We start from the raw sequence: 19,618 nt of genomic DNA, 5'->3' as shown, positions 1-19,618 counted from the left end.
TCCATCTGCCATTTCTTTGCTCATTCTCCTAATCTGTCTAAGTCCTTCTGTCGCCTCTTTACTTCCTCAAAACTACCTGCCCCTGCACCTATCTTTATATCGTCTGCAAACTTTGCAGAAAAGCCACGGATTCCATCATCCAAATCATTAACATACAATGTAAAAAGAATCGGTCCCAGCACAGACCCCTGTGGAACACCACTAGTCACTGGCAGCCAATCAGAAAAGGCTCCATCTGTGCCGGGTTGAGCGTCGAGCTGGCCACTCAGCCTCATAAAAAAAAGGGTCAAGTCAGGAAGGTTCATATTGTGACCCAGTTAATCTGAAAGGAGACCAATCCTGACACCACGCGCCAGACAAGAATGGCTGACTGTCTGGTGCGATACTCAAAAAAAAACACACTTCATAACCCCTGACACCTGGAACTTCCACCATACTGCTAGTGTCTTCCACAGTGAATGACTCAGAAACAGGTTCTTCTTAGCTCTCAGACTTCTGAGCTGTGTCCATGAATCAACGAGCACCACATTGTTATTCCTTACTTTTACACAATTTATTTTATAACTTATAGTAGTTTATGTCTTTGCACTGTACTGCTGCTGCAAAACAACAAATTTAACATAATCTAAGTCAGTGATAATAAATCAGATTCTGACTCCTTCTGGGGAAGGTTAGGCAGTTGCTTCCATGATTCAGTTCCAGACATGATGCGATATACATATAAGTCACAATGATGAGCAAATGAAAGGGACTCCTTGTGCCTGATACAACTCCCATTCATTTTTCCTCTGTCTGTGTGCTGTCCATGTATCTTGCCACGGGAAAGCCAGCATAGCCACTGATAAAATACTTGTACTAAAATTCTTTTATCTCCATACACTTGGCCCACTAACATAACTGAAATGAAATGAAATGAACAGCTAGACAATTAATTTCTAAAGTTATAAAAGACTTCAATTCGTGATGTGAATTGTAAATTACCTTACTCTTGTATTTCTGACAGCCCATTTTGAACTTCACATATGGGTCACTGAGGCCATTGGGATCCATGGGTTTTAAGTCTCTTCCTTCGACGAGAGTGACACTGACAACACCTCTCCACAGCTGGTCCTTCTTGTGTGCCTCCAGAAGGCGTGCGTTCTGTACCTGACAGGACCCAACAGGAGCAGGAAAATAGTTAGAATGAATAAAGAATAATGAATATGAGTATTGATTGCTGATGGTGTGGTTAGGAATAATAATGATTCTTAATAATAATATCAGGAATAATAGGAACTATTATGATTCCTGGATTATAATTTGTTGTTCCTCTCCGTGCCTTGTGGCTCATTGGGCAGCAACCATGCCACATCTTCAGCACTTGTTTTTTTTACGAGGCCGAGTTGCTAGCTCAATGCTCAACCCAGCACAGATGGAAAGCGTGCAAGGAGCTGGCTGGATTCGAACCCAGGACTACTTGCCTCAAAGTTCGCTGCTGATGCCACTACACCACCGGTCAGGTAATGAATTGTAATAATTCACGATTATTACAATTCCAAATAATAATAACACTCTCATCAATTACAAATTCCTCTCCAAGTTAAATATTAATATGACATTGGCACAGAAATTCCCCACTGCAGACTGTTCTGTTTCTTTGTTTTGTGGTTTCCTGCAAGACGACAAATGTCAAGGTTGTATAAGGTATACATATTTAAGGAATAAATATTCTCTGAACTTTGAACTTTTGATCTTTGGACTCTCAAGTTCAAGTTTAATTGTCATTCAACCCAACACATGAATACAGCCATATGAAACAGTGTTCCTCTGGGACCGAGGTGCAAAACACAGACCCAACAGTCATACACAGAACACAACACGCATAACTATAACAAAGCATATAGTTACAAAAATAATATTAAAAAAAATAATAATATAGCCCCAGTCCCCGAGTGTCATGGCCTGTAGATTGGTTGTGCTTGGATTTTGACCTGGAGCCATGTTTCCGCAGAATAAGCCTGTAGCGGTTCCCCATATTGCACAAGTGCAGCCGCAGACAAACACAATCCAGTTTGTCTTCCCAGCACTGAACACCAGCGGGAGGGGCCAGTCTCCAGCACAGCAGAACACAGCCAGCTCTGCAAATCTGGGTCCAATTCTGACCTGCGGTGCTGTTTGTGGTGAGTTTGCGTGTGTGTAGGAATGTGTGTAAGTGTGCGAGTGACAGTCAATGTGTGTGAGTGAGAGTCAGTGTGTGCATGCATATGAGAGTGAGTGTGTGTGAGAGACAAAGAGGGTGTGTGTGTGAGTAAGAGAGAGTGTATGAGAGTGCGCAAGTGTGTGTGTGTTTGTGTGTGTGTGTGAGAGACATTGTGTATGAGAGTGTGCAAGTGAGTGTGTGTGTGTGAGCGAGAGGGTGTCCATGTGTTTTACCTTGATGCGCCATTTTCGTCCCACATCCCAAAGACATGCTGCTTAATTGGTGAATTAGAATTACTCAGTTTTGATTTCCCCTCGTCAATGGGTGAGTGGTAGAATATAAGGAAGTTGACAGGAAAGTCAGGAGTGTAAAAGCTGGTATTAGTATTAAACAGTGTTTCATAGTCATAGATCTGAATAGCCTGGTTCTCCTTTGTGTGTCTCACCAAGTTCTCTGGTTAACTGGGACTCCAGACACTGAGGCCCTCTGTCGGACAGTGTTGGCCATGGACCTTGCACCTGAGCTGTCTACGGACAGTTGATATGCAAGCCTGGCCAGTACGATATGGAGGTCAGACTGTTGTCCATGTGGCAAGCTCCACTTCTCCACGCAGCTGATGAACCAAATGTTTGGCACCAGTGGCATCACAGGAGTTGCCAGTCAGCATTGAACCCTAGATCCGAACTTCCAAAAGCACCATAACTTGTCATGGTTTGGAGGCTTGCGTGCTTCAGTGACACAGATGGAGGACCTCCATTACTCTACTAAACATCAACAGCATAACAGGCAGTAAATAAGTAAAGGACTTTATTCCCAAAGCCTTCCCCATGAGTAGGTACAGCAGCAAAGCAGCTTTGACATTTCTTTCTCCTAGCTAAGCTGCCAAATTTGGCTGATGAGCCCTATCTGCCCAAAGCATCTGGTTTTCAGTAACCTACCCTTTCCCCTTCTACTGTCAGTTCCACCAGGCTTAGTAGCTAAGCCACATGTGACGACAAGGATCCAGACTTGCTGTCAGAGGCTATTCCTTCTGAGTGAGCACTGGAGGGCCATCTCCCAACCTAGTGCAGAATCCAGCTGCTCACAACCAGCTCTAGCGTCTCTTTTGCTGGTGAACGCCACAGGCACCTCCGAGGCATGGTGGTCTCATCCATACAACAACCAAGGTCACGCAACCCCCCCGCCATCAGTCTCACCGATGAACCAGTGAATTGGGCTCGCAGTATTCGGCATTACCAATGTCCAACAGGGTCACGTCCAAGCCAAACATTTCCACCACTTGTTGGTTCACGCACCACCTGGGAGGCTGAGGCAGGTGCAACAAGTCCAGCTCCACCGCTACCGGCCATCTTGCTAGTGGGGTAGACCTGTAGTACTTAATTCTCAGTATGCAGCAGTGTGACCATGAAAAGATATAAAAAGTGAAAAATTGCACTTCTGTTTGGACCCAGAGAGACCGCTGCATCCGAGTGCACAGCCATTTCAGTGGAAACTGCCCAGGACAAGGGTATTAAAGTATCACACTACAGTATAAACACAACTGTTTCAGCTGCTGGACAGTACTGGTATTAAACACATGCTTGAATGATGGAAGATTGACCAAGGAACTTACAGAGACTTCCATCGATAAATGCATGCACGACTCAGGCTCGTTGTGTAAGGAGGACAAAGGGCTTGAACTTCCAAGAGCACCACATCCTTGTCATGGTTTGGAGGGTTGTGTGCCTCAGAGACACAGATGCAGGACCTCCATTACTAACTTAAACATCAGTGGTGCAACAGGCAGTAAGTAAGTGAGGGGCTTAACAGCTCTCCACAAATACCGGGCTTTTGAGAATCCTGCACTGAAGCCAAATGAGTCTTTCAGCATGAATACAGAAGCTGCATTCATCCAGTATCTCAGGCTCCTCACTTTCCCAGTGGAACTGTTCCTCACATGGGTGATGTTGCGGAAAAGAGAAATGCATCAGGCATAGCATATCTCAGCTCAGCGAACCTGAAAAGTGGAAATCTCTAACCCTGGATACTGACAGCAGGCATTTTTATTTAGAGCAACACATACACAATGCTGGAGGACTTCAACAGGTCAGGCAGCACCTATGGAGAGGAATAAAGTGCCGACACTTCAGGCTGAGACCCCTCATCAGGACTGGAAAGAAAGGGGGAAGACGCCAGAATAAAAAGGCTGGGGGGAGGGGAAGGAGGATAGCTGGAAGGTGATAGGTGAGCCCAGGTGGGTGGGAAAGGTCAAGGGCAGCAGAGGAAGGAATTGGATCTGATTTTCATATATTTATTGCTACTCCAGCTTTGAACAGCAAACAGAGCATGGGAAAGTGAAAGCTGTTTCTCCACATCTTCTTCCTGCTTGAACATAAACCTCAGTTCTTCCAACAGTACTTGACCTAGTTTGCCCACATACACTATATCAAAGTCAAAGTAAATTTATTATCAAAGTGCATATATGTCACCATATACAACCCTGAAATTCATTTTTTGCAGGCATTCTCAATAAATCCATAATAGAATAATAACCGTAATAGAATCAATGAAAGATTGCACTAACTTGGGCATTCCCCAACATACACAAGACAACATATTATGAGGTTTAGTGTCAGGTTTTATTTGTAAAGCACCCTCAAGCTATAAACTCAGTGGCACATTATTAAGTACCTCCTGTATGTTTGTTGTTTTCTGCTGCTGCAACCCATCCACTTTAAGATTCAATGTGTTGTGCATTCAGAGATGTTCTTCTGCATACCACTGTTGTAACGTGTGGTTATTTGAGTTACTGTCGCCTTCCTGTCAGCTTGAACCAGTCTGGCCATTTTCCCCTGACCTCTCTCATTAACAAGGTGTTTTCACCCCACAGAACTACCACTCATTGGGTGTTTTTTTCTGTTTCTTGCACCATTCTCTGTAAAATCTAGACCCTGTTATATGTGAAATTCCAAGGAGGTCAGCAGTTTCTGAAGTACTCAAGGTCACTCGGATCACATTGCTTCCCCATTCTGACGTCTGGTCCGAACAACAGCTGAACCTCTTGACTATGTCTGCATGCTTTTATGCATTGAGTTGCTGCCACATGATGGACTGATTGAATATTTGTATTAATGAACAGGTGTACCTAATAAAGTGGCCACTGAGTGCATATCTTTGTGAGGATTAGTGTCAGATTTTATTTGTGAAGCACGCTCAGGCTATACACAAGGTGCCTGTCATTACCAGCACAAACTGTCTTCAAATTATCCATTACCTTGCAGGAAGGTATCCAGTTCCTTCTCAAGTACATTTTCTGTGGAGAGGACAAAATGTTTAAACACCAGTAAGCAATATATTGAATATAATAAATCTATTGATAATTATATGGGAACCAGCATTGTCTCTGAAGAAAACAGAGAATTGTGGAGAGCTTATTCAGCCTTGCAATTATAAAGAAGTTTAATAAATAAATTTAAATGAAAGGCACTTACTTAAATCAGAGGTCTACCCTAAACACAACAACTGAATTGTGCATTTTCAAGGAATTTACAGTTTTGGTTTATTCGTTTTTAATTTCCAGAATTTAATCACCAAGTACTATGTGTTCCTAATACATCAGTTTTCAACTGGGAAACTACCTCTTAACCATGCTGAAAAACAGAGCCTAATCAGAAATAATAACAGCTCATAAACACTTGGAAATTAAAAGCTGATACTAAAATATAAATAATCCATTCATGTTTTGAACTCCTGGTGTAGCCTCTGCACATGTAATTTATGCTTTGCAGTTGAGCAAATCCAGTAATTTAACCTGACATAACAATCACCCCATTTTGGATGGAGGCTGTATGGCTGAAGGATGCAGAGGAGATTTACAAGGATGTTGCCTGGATTGGGGAACATGCCTTATGAGAACAGGTTGAGTGAGCTCTGCCTTTTCTCCTTGGAGCGGCAGAGGATGAGAGGTGGCCTGATAGAGGTGTATAAGATGATGAGAGTCATTGATTGTGTGGATAGTCAGAGGCCTTTTCCCAGGGCTGAAGTGGCTATCATGAGAGGACAAAGTTTTAAGGTGCTTGGAAGTAGGTACAGAGGAGATGTCAGGGGTAAGTTTTTTTTACCCAGAGAGTGGCAGATGCGTGGAATGGGCAGCCAGCGATGGTGGTGGAGGCGAATACGATAGGGTCTTTTTAGAGACTCCTGGACAGGTACATGGAGCTTAGAAAAATAGAGGGCTATGGGTAACCCTAGGGAATTTCTAAGGTAAGGACATGTTCGGCACAGTTTTGTGGGCCAAAGGGCCTGTACTGTGCTGTAGGATTTCTATGTTTCTATGAATATACATAATTTTCTGCCATATAGGAATTGAATTTCTTGCAAGCCTCTGTCACTCTGGCACTGCCACTTTGGAATCTCATAAAGAGCTGCCAGAGGATTGGAGGAGACGAGGAAAAGAATGATCCATCAGTATTTCCTCACTGCAAAGAGACTTAGAAACAGTAACAAACAAAAGGGACAGAGAAATATGAGCAGACACATTACAAAATAGTAGAAAATATCATGCTCACGGTGTGTCCACCCAAGGAATAACACCAGGTTCTATCTCTTACACTGTAACCCTTGGGAAATGATCCTAAATTAATTGAGTCTAAAACTGGAGCACAAAGGCCTAAACATTGTGTGATACATGCTCTCCAAGCACCAGCTACACTATTTTGCGGCTTGGTGTACACAATGTACATATGAGGGGTGATTAATAAGTTTGTGGCCTAAGGTAGAAGCAGATGAGTTATTAACTTCAAACTTTCTGCATTATCACTCAAAGAGTTGAACTGCAGCATGTAACGAGAGCGTCTTGGACCTCCAGGTGGTCCACAGCAGGGATGATTGATAGATTTGTGGCCTAAGGTAGAAGGAGATGAGTTATACAGCTCTCATTACGTGCACATGCAGTTCAACTCTTTGAGTGAAAATGCAGAAAGTTTGAAGTTAATAACTCATCTCCTTAGCCATAGTCATACTTTATTGATCCCGTGGGAAATTGGTTTTCGTTACAGTTGCACCATAAATAACTAAATAGTAATAAAACCATAAATAGTTAAATAGTAATATGTAAATTATGCCAGGAAATAAGTCCAGGACCAGCCTATTGGCTCAGGGTGTCTGACCCTCCAGGGGAGGAGTTGTAAAGTTTGATGGCCACAGGCAGGAATGACTTCCTATGACGCTCTGTGTTGCATCTCGGTGGAATGAGTCTCTGGCTGAATGTACTCCTGTGCCCAACCAGTACATTATGTAGTGGATGGGAGACATTGTCCAAGATGGCATGCAACTTGGACAGCATACCTTCTACCTTAGGCCACGAACTTATCAATCACCCACGCTGTGGACCACTTCTGGAAGTCCAAGACGCCGACTTCTACAAAGAAGGGATCTGTATGCTCCACAGCCGCTGGGCTAAGTGTGTAAATGTAGGAAAAATAAATGTGCTAGGTTTTCTAAAATTGACTCCTTCTACCTTAGGGCACAAACTTGTCAATCACCCCTCGTAGAATGCATAGCCATGCCATTCTGTTGGTAATAGTTACAAAGACACAGCACACTTCCATTTTAAGTTAGAAGAAAGGACTCAGTGCGTGAATCTGGAGCCCAGTTCTCAACCAGATCACCTTCCCTTTAGAATTCTGGAATCTGTTTCCTGGCATTGAAAATTCCAACATTCTGAAAAATGATCTTAATGAACCAAATGAAACAAGTTATTTTATTAATGTGCATTATTTTTGTCAACTCCAGGTTCGTTGTGTAGAAATGCAGACACATCTCAGTAGTACATACAACTAAGCAGATCTGGACCATTAGTTTTCTGTGCTGCGATAAGCAACCACAAGTTTTAACTGTCACCGTGATGTGTTCAGAAAAACGAATGACGTTAAAAGCAATGCAAAATTATCTTTGCATAGCGCACATATGGAAGAATGAAATTATAAACTTACAGCATCTCTCGGGTCACCTTCTCTGCTTAGTAAAGTAACTGTCATTAACAGACTCCCTAGTGTCTGAACAGGGCAGCTTGGGTCTTTTAGATTTAACGTCACTTCAGTTGCTCTGTGAGAGAAAGTGTATACAGTTAATATACATGTGAACAAGACTCTTTCATCTCAGTGCATTGTTTAAGTTAATTCTACTGTCAATGAAGACTGGGACTGTGCTCAGTTAATTGTACAAATAAATTTGATAATATACAGTATCTATGAAAGGACTGATAGTTCCCAACCGTTTTTATGCCATGACCCTTACCATTAAACAAGGGGTCTGTGGACCCCTGATATGAAGACATTTATGAAAGATGATTCCTTTATGTTTTGCATATTTCCATTTGCAATTTGTTGGTGGTGTTAAAACCATACAAATTTAGAAAGGACTGCTTCGACCACGACAAGAACAGCAAGATTAGGCGATTTGGCCCATTGAGTCTGCTCTGCCATTCCATCATGGCTGATTTATTTTCTCTCTCAAACCCGGTCTCCTGCCTTCTCCCAGTTTAAGTCTTTGTTTTTGTGTTATGGACTGTTCTGCTGCTGCAAAACTAAAGATCTCATGACATATCAGTGATAACAAAGCCGATTCTGATTAAACTGGAATATAATTTATTAACAATATTCTTAGCTATTTCTGAAGTTGTAGAGAGAGCACCGTGAAGTGTCACAAGCAGTATCAATCCTTTCCATCAATGGGTCAGGTTAACTGAAGAACTGAAATCAGTGCAGGGAAATTACCAAGGCTCTTCGACCAAAAGAGCCTAAAACAATGTAAGACCATAAAACACAGGGAGCACAATGAGACCATTCCCTCATCGAGTCTGCTCCACCACTCCATTGCCACTGATTTATTATCCGTCTCAACCCTACTCTCCTGCCTTCTCCCTGTAACCTTTGAACCTATCGATATCAGCTTTAAATATACTCAGTGACTTGGTCTCCACAGCCATCTGTGGCAAATTAACCTTCTAGCTAAAGAAATTCCTCCTCATCTATGTCCTAAAGTACATCCTTGTATATTAAAGTTGTGTGCTCTGATCCTAGACTCACCCACTATGAGAAACATCCTTTCCACATCCACCGATTTTAGGCCTTTCAGTATTCAATAAAATCCCATCTCACTTTCCTAAAGGTGAGGCTGATCACCTCCAAGCTACCTTATTATTCAGCTTGACTTGGAAATATATCATTCAACCTTCATTGAAACCAATTTAATAAAACACAATTCTCCTACCCAATCACCATCATAACAAAGGCACATAACAAAGGCACTCATTGTTTAACAGGAAGTTCTGTGGAGCAACTAGGGATAGCCACAAATATGGCAACACCACTGGCAGTAATATTCAGAAAACATCCAATGTTATGGAATTAAAATTTCTCCCCCTCCCCTTTCTCTCTTTTCCCATTCTCCATTCTGACTCCCCTCTTATCCCTTCTCTTCTCCTCTCCTGCCCATCACCTCCCCGGTTCCCCTCCTCCTTCCCTTTCTCCCATGGTCCACTCTCCTCTCCAGTCAGATTCTTTCTTCTTCAGCTCTTTATCTTTCCACCTATCATGTCCCAGCTTTTCACTTCACCACCACCACAATCCCACCATCACCTAGCTTAATCTATCACCTTTTAGCTTGTCCTCCTTCCCTTCTCCCTACCTTCTTATTCTGGCTTCTTCCCCCTTCCTTTTCAATCCTGATGAAGGGTCTCAGCCTGAAATGTCAATTCTTTATTCCTTTCCATAGATGCAGCCTGACCTGCTGAGTTCCTACAGCATTTTGTGTGTTTTTTGTGAATTAAAGATCTTCTGTTGTTTGTATTCATTGGTAGTACCAAGTATGTTATATATCTCATGGGTTTGGATTCTTCCTCAACATTGAACACATTGCATTTCTAAGCATTCTTCGCATCTATGTAAGGTGCTAAATTACTGCTCAGTTTTATATCTTTCACATTTGGCCTATTCTCACACATTTTGGTTTCAGGTAAAGGAGCTGTACAATTTCAAGTTAGTGCAATATCAGATGGCACAATGAAAAGGACTGTGGTGATTTGCTTGCAACTTCACGATTCCTAACACTTCCTGCTTTCGAGTATGTTTTCCTAAATCATCTAACACTTTCACAGTATGATCCATGTGGAATGTTGATTGCACCCTTGAACCAATTATACAAAAGAAAAAATGGCAATGGTATGTATTGACTGTAATGTCATTTACCTCTTTAATTCCAGTTTGGTTAGATCCAGATAGGCTGAACCCATAAAGTCATCATGCAACCCAAAGTCATAGTCAAACACCTAGATGAAAGAAACCAAAATTAAAGATAGTGATAGATGCAAAACTGAGATAGCTACATTGACACATTTTTTTTGGCCGTGTTCTGTATTGAAACAATTTTGGAAATCTATTTTTTCTACAATTTCTAAAGCTTTGAAAATCAATTTACAACCTAATAAATTGACAGTTTTGTTTGGTATAATTCCTCAACATATTCACGGTATTTCTATATCTGACCAATACGTAATTGCATTTGTCACATTATTGGCTAGAAGGGCTATTTTATTAAAATGGAGAGATGCCTCTGCTCCCACTTTGATAGAATGGTTCTCTCAGGTGATGTTATGTCTTAGTTTGGAAAAAATTAGAAGTCGAACTTTTGATCCTAGATTTGACTTCGAGAAAAAGTGGGGTTCTTTGGCCTGTTATTATCTTTTGACTTGAGTTAATAACGATGGTCCTTTTCTGATGCTTGGGTATATGGATTTAGTTGGCGGTTTGATGTCTTTTTTTTTATGGAAGCTTGTATGGCATATAGCTCCGGGTCTGTGCTCCAAATAGGTGTTTTCTTCCCTTTTTTTTCAGTTATTAGGGTTTTTTTTCTGTTTTAGTTAGTAGGGGTTCTTTTTTTCTTTCTTTCTTTTTTCCATAAAAAAGCTTTAACATTTTGTTTTTTTGATTATTATTGATATACTGTTCAGCCTGGTTGATAGTTTAACTCTTATTCTACATATGGATATGCTGTCTTGATTATTTTGATGTATTTTTCTCTGTTGTTGATTTTCAATAATAATTAATAAAAAGATTTAAAAAGAAAATAAAATTTAAAATAGTAATACATAACTTAGCTCTAATAACAGTAAACATTATGGTTCAGAACTTCCACTTGATCAGATTTTTTGGCACAATCCAATCAATTTGCATTCCTGGTTGCCCAGCTGTACAATGTCATTCAGATAGAAAAAGTGCAGAAGAGGTTCACAAGGATGTTACTGGGGATGGAGTGCTCAAGCTATAAGGAGAGACCAGCAGCTTGGAGCTGATCTTTCTCCCTGGTGTATATGAAAATAAAGGGTCACCTCATAGAAATTTAGAAAATCATGATTCGTATTGAAAATAGAACCTAACAGCAGAGGGCAGTCCCTTCAACTCATAACACTCTGTCAATTGTTGGATCTGACTATTTAATTCTTAGATTAAGTTGTTTAATTGTCATTTTCTTTGCAGTTTAACAATTAATTATCTGCTTGTACTTACTCTAAGTAGTTCTTGTATGCATGCAAGAGTTTAATATGCCCCCTAGTGATCTCAGTATGTATATGCAAGTTCAGTGTGTTCCCCTAGTAGTTATACAAAAGTATGATTCTGGAAGCTTCTCTTGGTGCTGCATTATCTGAATATCTCACTGGTTGACTCTTATCTACAAATTTGAATGGAATTTTCCTTATCTATGCAAGTGTTGACCAAAAGGTCACACCATCCTTAGTCTTTTTACATTTAAGCCTTACACTACTAGCTTCTGCTCCTATCACTGTCCGTTTTCAATTTCCTTTGTTCTACCGATGCTCAATAAAACCATCGTGAAGCAATAACTTATGTGCCTCTTTCCCGAATTCTGAAAAACACCTTGGATTAAAACATCAGAATCCAACACAACTCTTTAACCTATCCCAAGGTCAATTTAACACTTCCCTCCTGCATGGTCCTCAGTTTTTCTTTATCCATGTGAAGGGTGAAGGTACAGATGAATGTTCAGGTACAGATGAAGGTACAGGTGAATGTTCACAGTTATCATCATCAGTATGTACCCTGGCATATGACACGGACATTGTTCTTGGCAAATTTTCCAACATAAGTGGTTTGCCATTGCCTTCTTCTGGGCAAAATTTTTACAAGATGGGTGACCGCAATCATCAATACTCTTCAGTTGTCTGCCTAGCATCAGTGGACACATAACCAGGACTTGTGATATGCACCAGCTGCTCCTACCATCATCCACCAAAAGTCATTGAGGCCGTTATAATTACAATGTTTGAAAGGCAATATTTAAAACATGTAAGAACAAAACAACCTGCAGATGCTGGGATCAAAGCAACACCTACAGTACGCTGGAGGAACTCAGCAGGTCGGGCAGCATCAGTCGAAATGATGAATCGACGTTTCCGGCCGGAACCCCTCGTCACGACTGAAGAATGAAGGAGGGGGAAGGATTTGAAGAATGCTTGTAGGTTCGGTTTAAAGACCAGTAATTTGAAAGACGGGGGGGGGGAGGGGAAGCATCGACGTCATAGGCAGGAAAACAATCGGTAGTAGAAGAAGGAGGCGGAACCATGAGGGAGCTGGGGGAGGGGGCAGAGTGACATAGGGATAGAGGAAGGGAGGGGGAGGGAATTACCAGAAGTTGAAGAATTCAATGTTCATACCAAGGGGCTGGAGACTACCTCGACAGTATATGAGGTGTTGCTCCTCCAACCTGAGTTTAGCCTCATCATGGCAGTAGAGGAGGCCATGTATGAACATATCTGAATGGGAGTGGGAAGCAGAGTTGAAGTGGGTGGCTACCGGGAGATCCAGTCTGTTGTGGCGGACGGAGTGGAGGCGCTAGACGAAGCAGTCCCCCAATCTTCGTCGGGTTTCACCGATGTAGAGGAGGCCGCACCAGGAGCACCGGATGCAATAGGTGACCCCAACAGACTCACAAGTGAAGTGTTGCCTCACTTGTAAGGACTGTTTGGGGCCCTGAATGGTGGCAAGAGAGGAGGTGTAGGGACAGGTGTAGCACTTACGCTTACAGGGATAAGTGCCAGGTGGGAGATCCGTGGGGATGGACGTGCGGATAAGGGAGTTGCGGAGGGACTGATCCCTGCGGAAAGTGGAGGGGGTGGAGAGGGAAAGATGTGCTTAGTGATGGGGTCCTGTTGAAGGTGGCGGAAGTTGCGGAGGATAATGTGCTGGATCCGGAGGGTGGTGGGGTGGTAGGTGAGGATAAGGGGAACTCTGTCCCTGTTGTGGTTGCGGGAAGATGGGGTGAGGGCCGAAGTGTGGGAAATGGAGGAGATGCGGGTGAGGGCATCATTGATGACGGTAGAAGGGAAACCACGATCCTTAAAGAAAGAGGACATTTGCGATGTCCTGGAACGGAAAGCCTCATCCTCGGAGCAGATGCGGCGGAGACGGAGGAACTGGGAATAGGGAATGGCTTTTTTGCATGTGGCGGGGTGGGAAGAGGTATAGTCAAGGTAGTTATGAGAGTCAGTGGGTTTGTAGAAGATGTCAGTGGACAGTCTGTCTCCAGAGATGGAGACCGAGACATCGAGAAAGGGGAGAGAAGTGTCCGAGATAGACCAAGTGAATTTGAGTGCTGGGTGGAAGTTTGAAGTAAAGTCGATGAAATTGACGAGCTCAGCATGGGTGCAGGAAGCAGCACCAGTGTAGTCGTCAATGTACCGAAGAAAAAGTTGGGGAGCAGCACCAGAATAGGTTTGGAGCACAGACTGTTCCACATAACCAACGAAGGGGCAGGCATAGCTGGGTCCCATGTGAGTTCCCATAGTTCTCATTTAAAACACGTACATGGATAGGAAAGATTTGGAGAAGGGGTTCCCAACCTGAGTTCCACAGATCCATGAAATTAAAAAAAAGGTTGGGAATCCCTGATTTAGAGGGATATGGCAAAATGCAGGCAACTGGTCTAGCTTAGGTTGGCAACTTGTTCAGCATGAACAAATTTGGCCAAAGAGCCTTTTTCTGTGGCACCTAACCCAATGTGTATAATTCTACATTGTGCATCAAAGTGAAAAAGGTTATGGAATTTTAAATGTAAATCACATTCAGGACCTCTTGGCTTTCTGTGAGTTTCTGCGCTAGTTTTGAAAACCTCATGCTCAAGTCTAGTCTCAATCATAAAACAGGCCAGACCCTCCATATTTATTTGAAGTTTTTGCATACTAGATGTTGGCAGTGCTTTAAAGAAACTCCAAAAATTAAGTAAAAACACAAATATGCATGCATTGTAAGTCTAAGTTTCACTTAGAAACAAAATTCTGCCATCTGCCCATATAATTAGAAAATAGTTTTGTCTATTTTCTGTCAATTTGGCCTGAGTTTTTCAAGCTGAATTATTTGCCTTCCCTGTCTAAATGCCTTTTATGATTACAACTCATAATTTATTTGTTTTCAAGGAATGCTCCTTAAAGTGAAATTTGAAAGTAAAATGTTTTAAACATTTCCAGGTTATGTGGGTCCACAGTAGATGTTAAACTTTGGGAACAATTTGATTGCACTCCAAGTGAAACTCCACCTCTGAATAAATACATAACTGAGGAAGTACAAGGTTTAATTTAGCTATTATTCCTTCCAGTGGGTTGAGAACCAGAGTTGATGTGATTCTCACCATTTACTAGTTGAATTACCCATTTCCAGAATTTATTTTTACCAGGCACTTCCAGTAGTAAATTCCATGTGCTCCGGTGATACCTTTTCCACATCAGACACCCACTTGACATTCTCAATTTCCACATAACACTCCTTTAAAACACTATATAGGAATTCATTTGTATGAACGTGAGGTGTTTTGCCCTCTCAGGACAACAAGGTTTGAAAAATTAACTTTTTTCTAATGCAGCACGATTTAAATGAAGCCTCTTCAACAGAACTCAGCCAGCTTTCCATAAGACCATAAGACATAGGAGCAGAATTAGGCCATTTGACCCATCTGTTCTATCATTCCATCATGACTGATTTATTATATATCTCAACCCCATTCTCCTGGCTTCTCTCTGTGACCTTTGACATCCTGACTAATCAAGAACTTATCAACCTCCACATGACTTGGCCTCCACAACCACCTGTGGCAATGAATTCCACAGATTCACTACCATCTGGCTGAAACTCTTCCTTTTCTCTGTTCTAAATGGATATCCCTCTATTCTAAGACCATTCCTTCTAGTTCTAGACTCACCAACTATGGGAAACATCCTCCCCATATCCTCCCTATCTTGCCTTTCAATGTTCAATAGGTTTCAATGAGATCCCCCCTCATTCTTCTAAACTCTAGTGAGTACAGGCCCAGAACCATCAAACACTTCGTATGTTAACCCTTTCATTCCTGGGATAATTTTTGTGAACCTCCTTTGGACCCTCCCCTATGCCAGCAAATCTTTTCTTACAGATAAAGAGTAATCTTTCTTAGATCATCCACACCCACGAGCCGTCAAATTATACAACCTCAGCATCATTCTCAGGCTTGGTCAGGAATCTTCCCATGCCCCCAACTCCAAGCACTGTTTCAAAGTGACCACCTCAAAACCATCTGAATATCCATAGCTCTGACCAGATGACCCAATCCGTGATCAATGGTTTTACTTCTCCATCACCTCTGGGCCCCACTCCCAAGTTTATTGACTGTTCCTTTTCTTTAATGACACAATGCATGAAGAAAGTGGTGTAAGATCCATTCAGCAGCTCTGACACCCTTGCCTACTGTACATGCACAATAATATGAACAGACTGTGTCCCTGCATTTGCATACTGGCCATGGAAATTTGCATCTATAATCCTGATACATTTAGAATCAAATATTCGAAAGATCTGTGTTGGACTTTCATCTTCCACTCGGCCACATCTCTGTTACTTGAATCTCCATTCTTCACCAAACTCACATTGCCCTCACTATCTCCGCTCTCTGATCTTTAACCATCACTGGCTTTGCCTGTGTAAATCCTCTAATCTTAAAATACTTTAACACAGGGGTTCCCAGCACTTCTTATGCCATGGAGCCTTACTTACCATTAACCCCAGGTTGTGAACCCCTGCTTTAAGAACCCCATATTTGGCCATCTCTGGCCTCCTCTGTCCCCTTCAGTCCCTATCAGATCACTGTATCTTGGTAAATGGGACAATAATAATACAGTTTCAATCCAATTCCAATTCCCCCAAAAAACATAAACCTCTCTGCTGAGGATAAAAGTGTTTATATTTACTGGTTTTTGATATGAAGTTCTGTACATTTTGAACACGGGCCTCAGTTTAATATGCCCGCAATCAATTAGAACCTTTAGTGACTTTTTGCTAACCATTATCAGTATTTACTTCACAGATTATAAAGCGACAAGACCATAAGATAAAGGAGCAGAATTGGGCCATTTGGCCCATTGAGTCTGCCCTGCCATTTCACCATAGCTGATCTAATTTTCCTCAGCCCTAGTCTCCTGCTTCTCCCCATATCCCTTCATGCCCTGACCGATCAAGAATCTATCAATCTCTGCCTTAAATACACATAAAGACTTGGCCTCCACAGCTGCCTGTGGCAACAAATTCCACAGATTCACCACTTCTGGCTAAAGAAATTCCTCCTCATCTCCATTCTAAAAGGGTGCCCCTCTATTCTGAGGCTTTAGACTCTCTGGTCCTTGACTCTCCCATGAAAAGAAACATCCTTTCTACATCCTCTCTATTAAGAACTTTCTACATTCTATAGGTTTCAATGAGGTCACCCCTCATTCTTCTGAATTCTAGTGAATACAGGCCCAGAGCTATCAAATGCTCTTCATATGACAAGCCATTCAATCCTGGAATCATTTTCGTGAACCTCCTTTGATCCCTCTTCAATTTCTGCACATCCTTTCTAAGATAAAGAATCCAAAACAGCTCACAAAACTCCAAGTGAGGCCTCACCAGAGGTTTATAAAGCCTCAACATTACATCCTTGGTTCTATACGCTGGTCTTCCTGAAATGAATGCTAACATCGCATTTGCCTTTCTCACCACTGACTCAACTTGCAAATTAACCTTTAGAGATTCCTTAGGGAATCTATGGTTTCTAAAGACTCCCAAGTCCCTCTGCACCTCAGAGTTTTGAATTTTCTCTCCATTTAGAAAATAATCCACCCTTTCATTTCTTCTACCAAAGTGCATGACCGTACACTTCTCGACATTGTATTCCATCTGCCATTTTTTTTTGCCCATTCTCCTAATCTGTCTAAGTTCTGCTGGATCCTCTCTTTACCCTCAAAACTACCTGCACCCTCCATCTACCTTTGTATCAAACCAATCTTTGCAACAAAGCTATAAATTCCATCATCCAATTCATTGACATTTACTGTAACACAAAAAGAAGCTTCTTCAACTTGGTTGTGTGGAGGGTCTCTATTTAATTATATTTTACTGCTAAGGTGTTTTTTTTTGCACTCAGCTTTTCTATAGTTCCCAGACAGTAAGAACAATTGATTCTGATTAATTGGGACACATTGGGACCAATACATTTTGGCCCAATTAGGTGGCTGTCCCAATTAGCCAAAGTTTCATGTAAATAGTTAAAATGGTATGAAAATGGTATGAAAAGGGTAAGCTACCATTTAACTGAGTAACAAATGATGTACTTAGATGAAATACAGAATAAATTAGAATGCTATCAATACCACTACCGTACTAGAAAATTACGTACTAGCTCCTGATAGCTATTAACAGAGGGATTCATCCAGTGTACGCTTTTGATTGACGGTAAATGAACAAAATCAGCAGATAATGGACTGCTTTCATTGCCTTCTTCCTTGAAGTAATGTCGTAATCCAACAATAAATTGCAAAAACTAAATCTTGAGCTAGCATAAACTCAGCAGAGTTGACCTAGTCTCTTAGAAATACAGACAATCCTCAGACTATAACTCACCAGCTAAGCCGAAGGTGTAACCGATTTAGAATTCTCAGGGACATTTGGTGCCCAACAGTCAGAGGTTTAAATTAATGCAAATTCTACTGTTTGTGTGATGTTATGCATGATACTTGAATGGCCTGAGGTGTGATTGGCCAAATCCCTGTCCATTATTGTCCTTCAGCCAATGTCAAAATAAGTTTTTCTCACTGCCTGTGTAAATAACATTAACTGGCTGAAAATTGATACAGATTTGAAGATCAATACATTTTCAGTATTTCTGCATGGAACTAATGTAGTTTGTGTTCAAACCTATTAACAAAGCTTATGAATTTGATCTCATCATGGCAGTACATCAGCAAATAGTGTTTACATCCAAAAAGGCACAAAATCAGACTAATAGTCTGAGAAATCTACAGTTGATGAAAGAGGAAAACAACTGACAATAAGACTGCCAGTTAGACATGCACTCCAAATACTTGCCCAAAAGATTTAATTAGATTTGATTAACTTCTGCAGTAAATCTCAATAAAGTCTCAAATCAAATTTAAAAATCATTCACATCTTACACAGTATATTACATATACATACTTTGATAATAAATTTACTTTGAACTTCATCCTTCAAGAGGATCACAATCTTGTCATTTGGAGGCTTGAGTGTCTCAACAGAACAGCTACGTTGGCTAGAGTCAAGGCTTTATGGTTTGGCTCTCAGTCGGGTCACCAGTGCCAACCAGGTCAAAGGGTAGAGGCCAGACTAAATGTGGTCCATCGGTCCTCCAGGTTTGGAGGGTCAGCTCAGGGCTAACAACTCTGACTGGTAAAATAAAAATTGCTACGGAAACAGCAATGAAGAATCCTTCCACACCTTAGTATGATGGTATTCCTGAGTCTCCACACGGGGAGATGACTGACAGTAGGAAAACTGAGACAAAACTTCCATCACCATGAAGGAAGCCCTGAACACCGCCAGACACGGAGGACCTTCATTGTCCTCAATGCTTGTGGCATAACGGGTAGTAAGTAAGTTTGAAATTCATGATGTTCAGTAACAATGACAGATTTATATCATTACAAATGTTATGCTTTGATCCTGATAATAGTTCCTTTTTAACTTAACAGAATAGGAGCCTTTATAAATAAAATATGATTTTCCTTTGTAAGTTTAAATTTAAGATAACTTAATGTAATTTCCTGTACACAAGTGTAAAGGAGAAAGAAATAAATATTACTCTGGATCCAATGCAGCACAAAAAACTGAAAAGGTAAAGAACAAAATAATAATAATAATAACATATTAAATATAAACACATAGTATATGATAGCTTATATACATAAGATTGATTGTATGTCCATAAAGTGACATTAAGCTGTGCATAAGGTGACTGATGGGAAATAATAAATTATTGGTGGAGTTAGTGGATGGAGATGTTGATCAGCCTTACTGCTTGGGGAAAGTAAATGTTTTTGTGTCTGGTGCTCCTGCTGTGGATGAAACG

At 41.3% G+C, this 19,618-nt stretch overlaps 1 protein-coding gene across 2 annotated transcripts in view; it reads right to left on the bottom strand.

Annotated features, from left to right (window-relative positions):
- LOC134357641 (multiple C2 and transmembrane domain-containing protein 1-like) overlaps nt 1-19,618 on the bottom strand; it is a 575,938-nt gene that overhangs the window by 396,396 nt on the left and 159,924 nt on the right. For both annotated transcript variants that reach the window (XM_063069271.1, XM_063069272.1), the window contains exons 5-8: nt 10,408-10,487; nt 8,152-8,263; nt 5,433-5,471; nt 982-1,146 (exon numbers count right to left, since the gene is read on the bottom strand). In XM_063069271.1, coding sequence (XP_062925341.1) covers nt 982-1,146; nt 5,433-5,471; nt 8,152-8,263; nt 10,408-10,487 — 396 coding nt within the window. The remainder of the gene's footprint in view (nt 1-981; nt 1,147-5,432; nt 5,472-8,151; nt 8,264-10,407; nt 10,488-19,618) is intronic.

This window comes from Mobula hypostoma, chromosome 16 (assembly GCF_963921235.1).
Source record: "Mobula hypostoma chromosome 16, sMobHyp1.1, whole genome shotgun sequence".
Taxonomy (NCBI): Eukaryota; Metazoa; Chordata; class Chondrichthyes; order Myliobatiformes; family Myliobatidae; genus Mobula; species Mobula hypostoma.
This window is presented reverse-complemented; position numbering and strand designations above follow the sequence as displayed.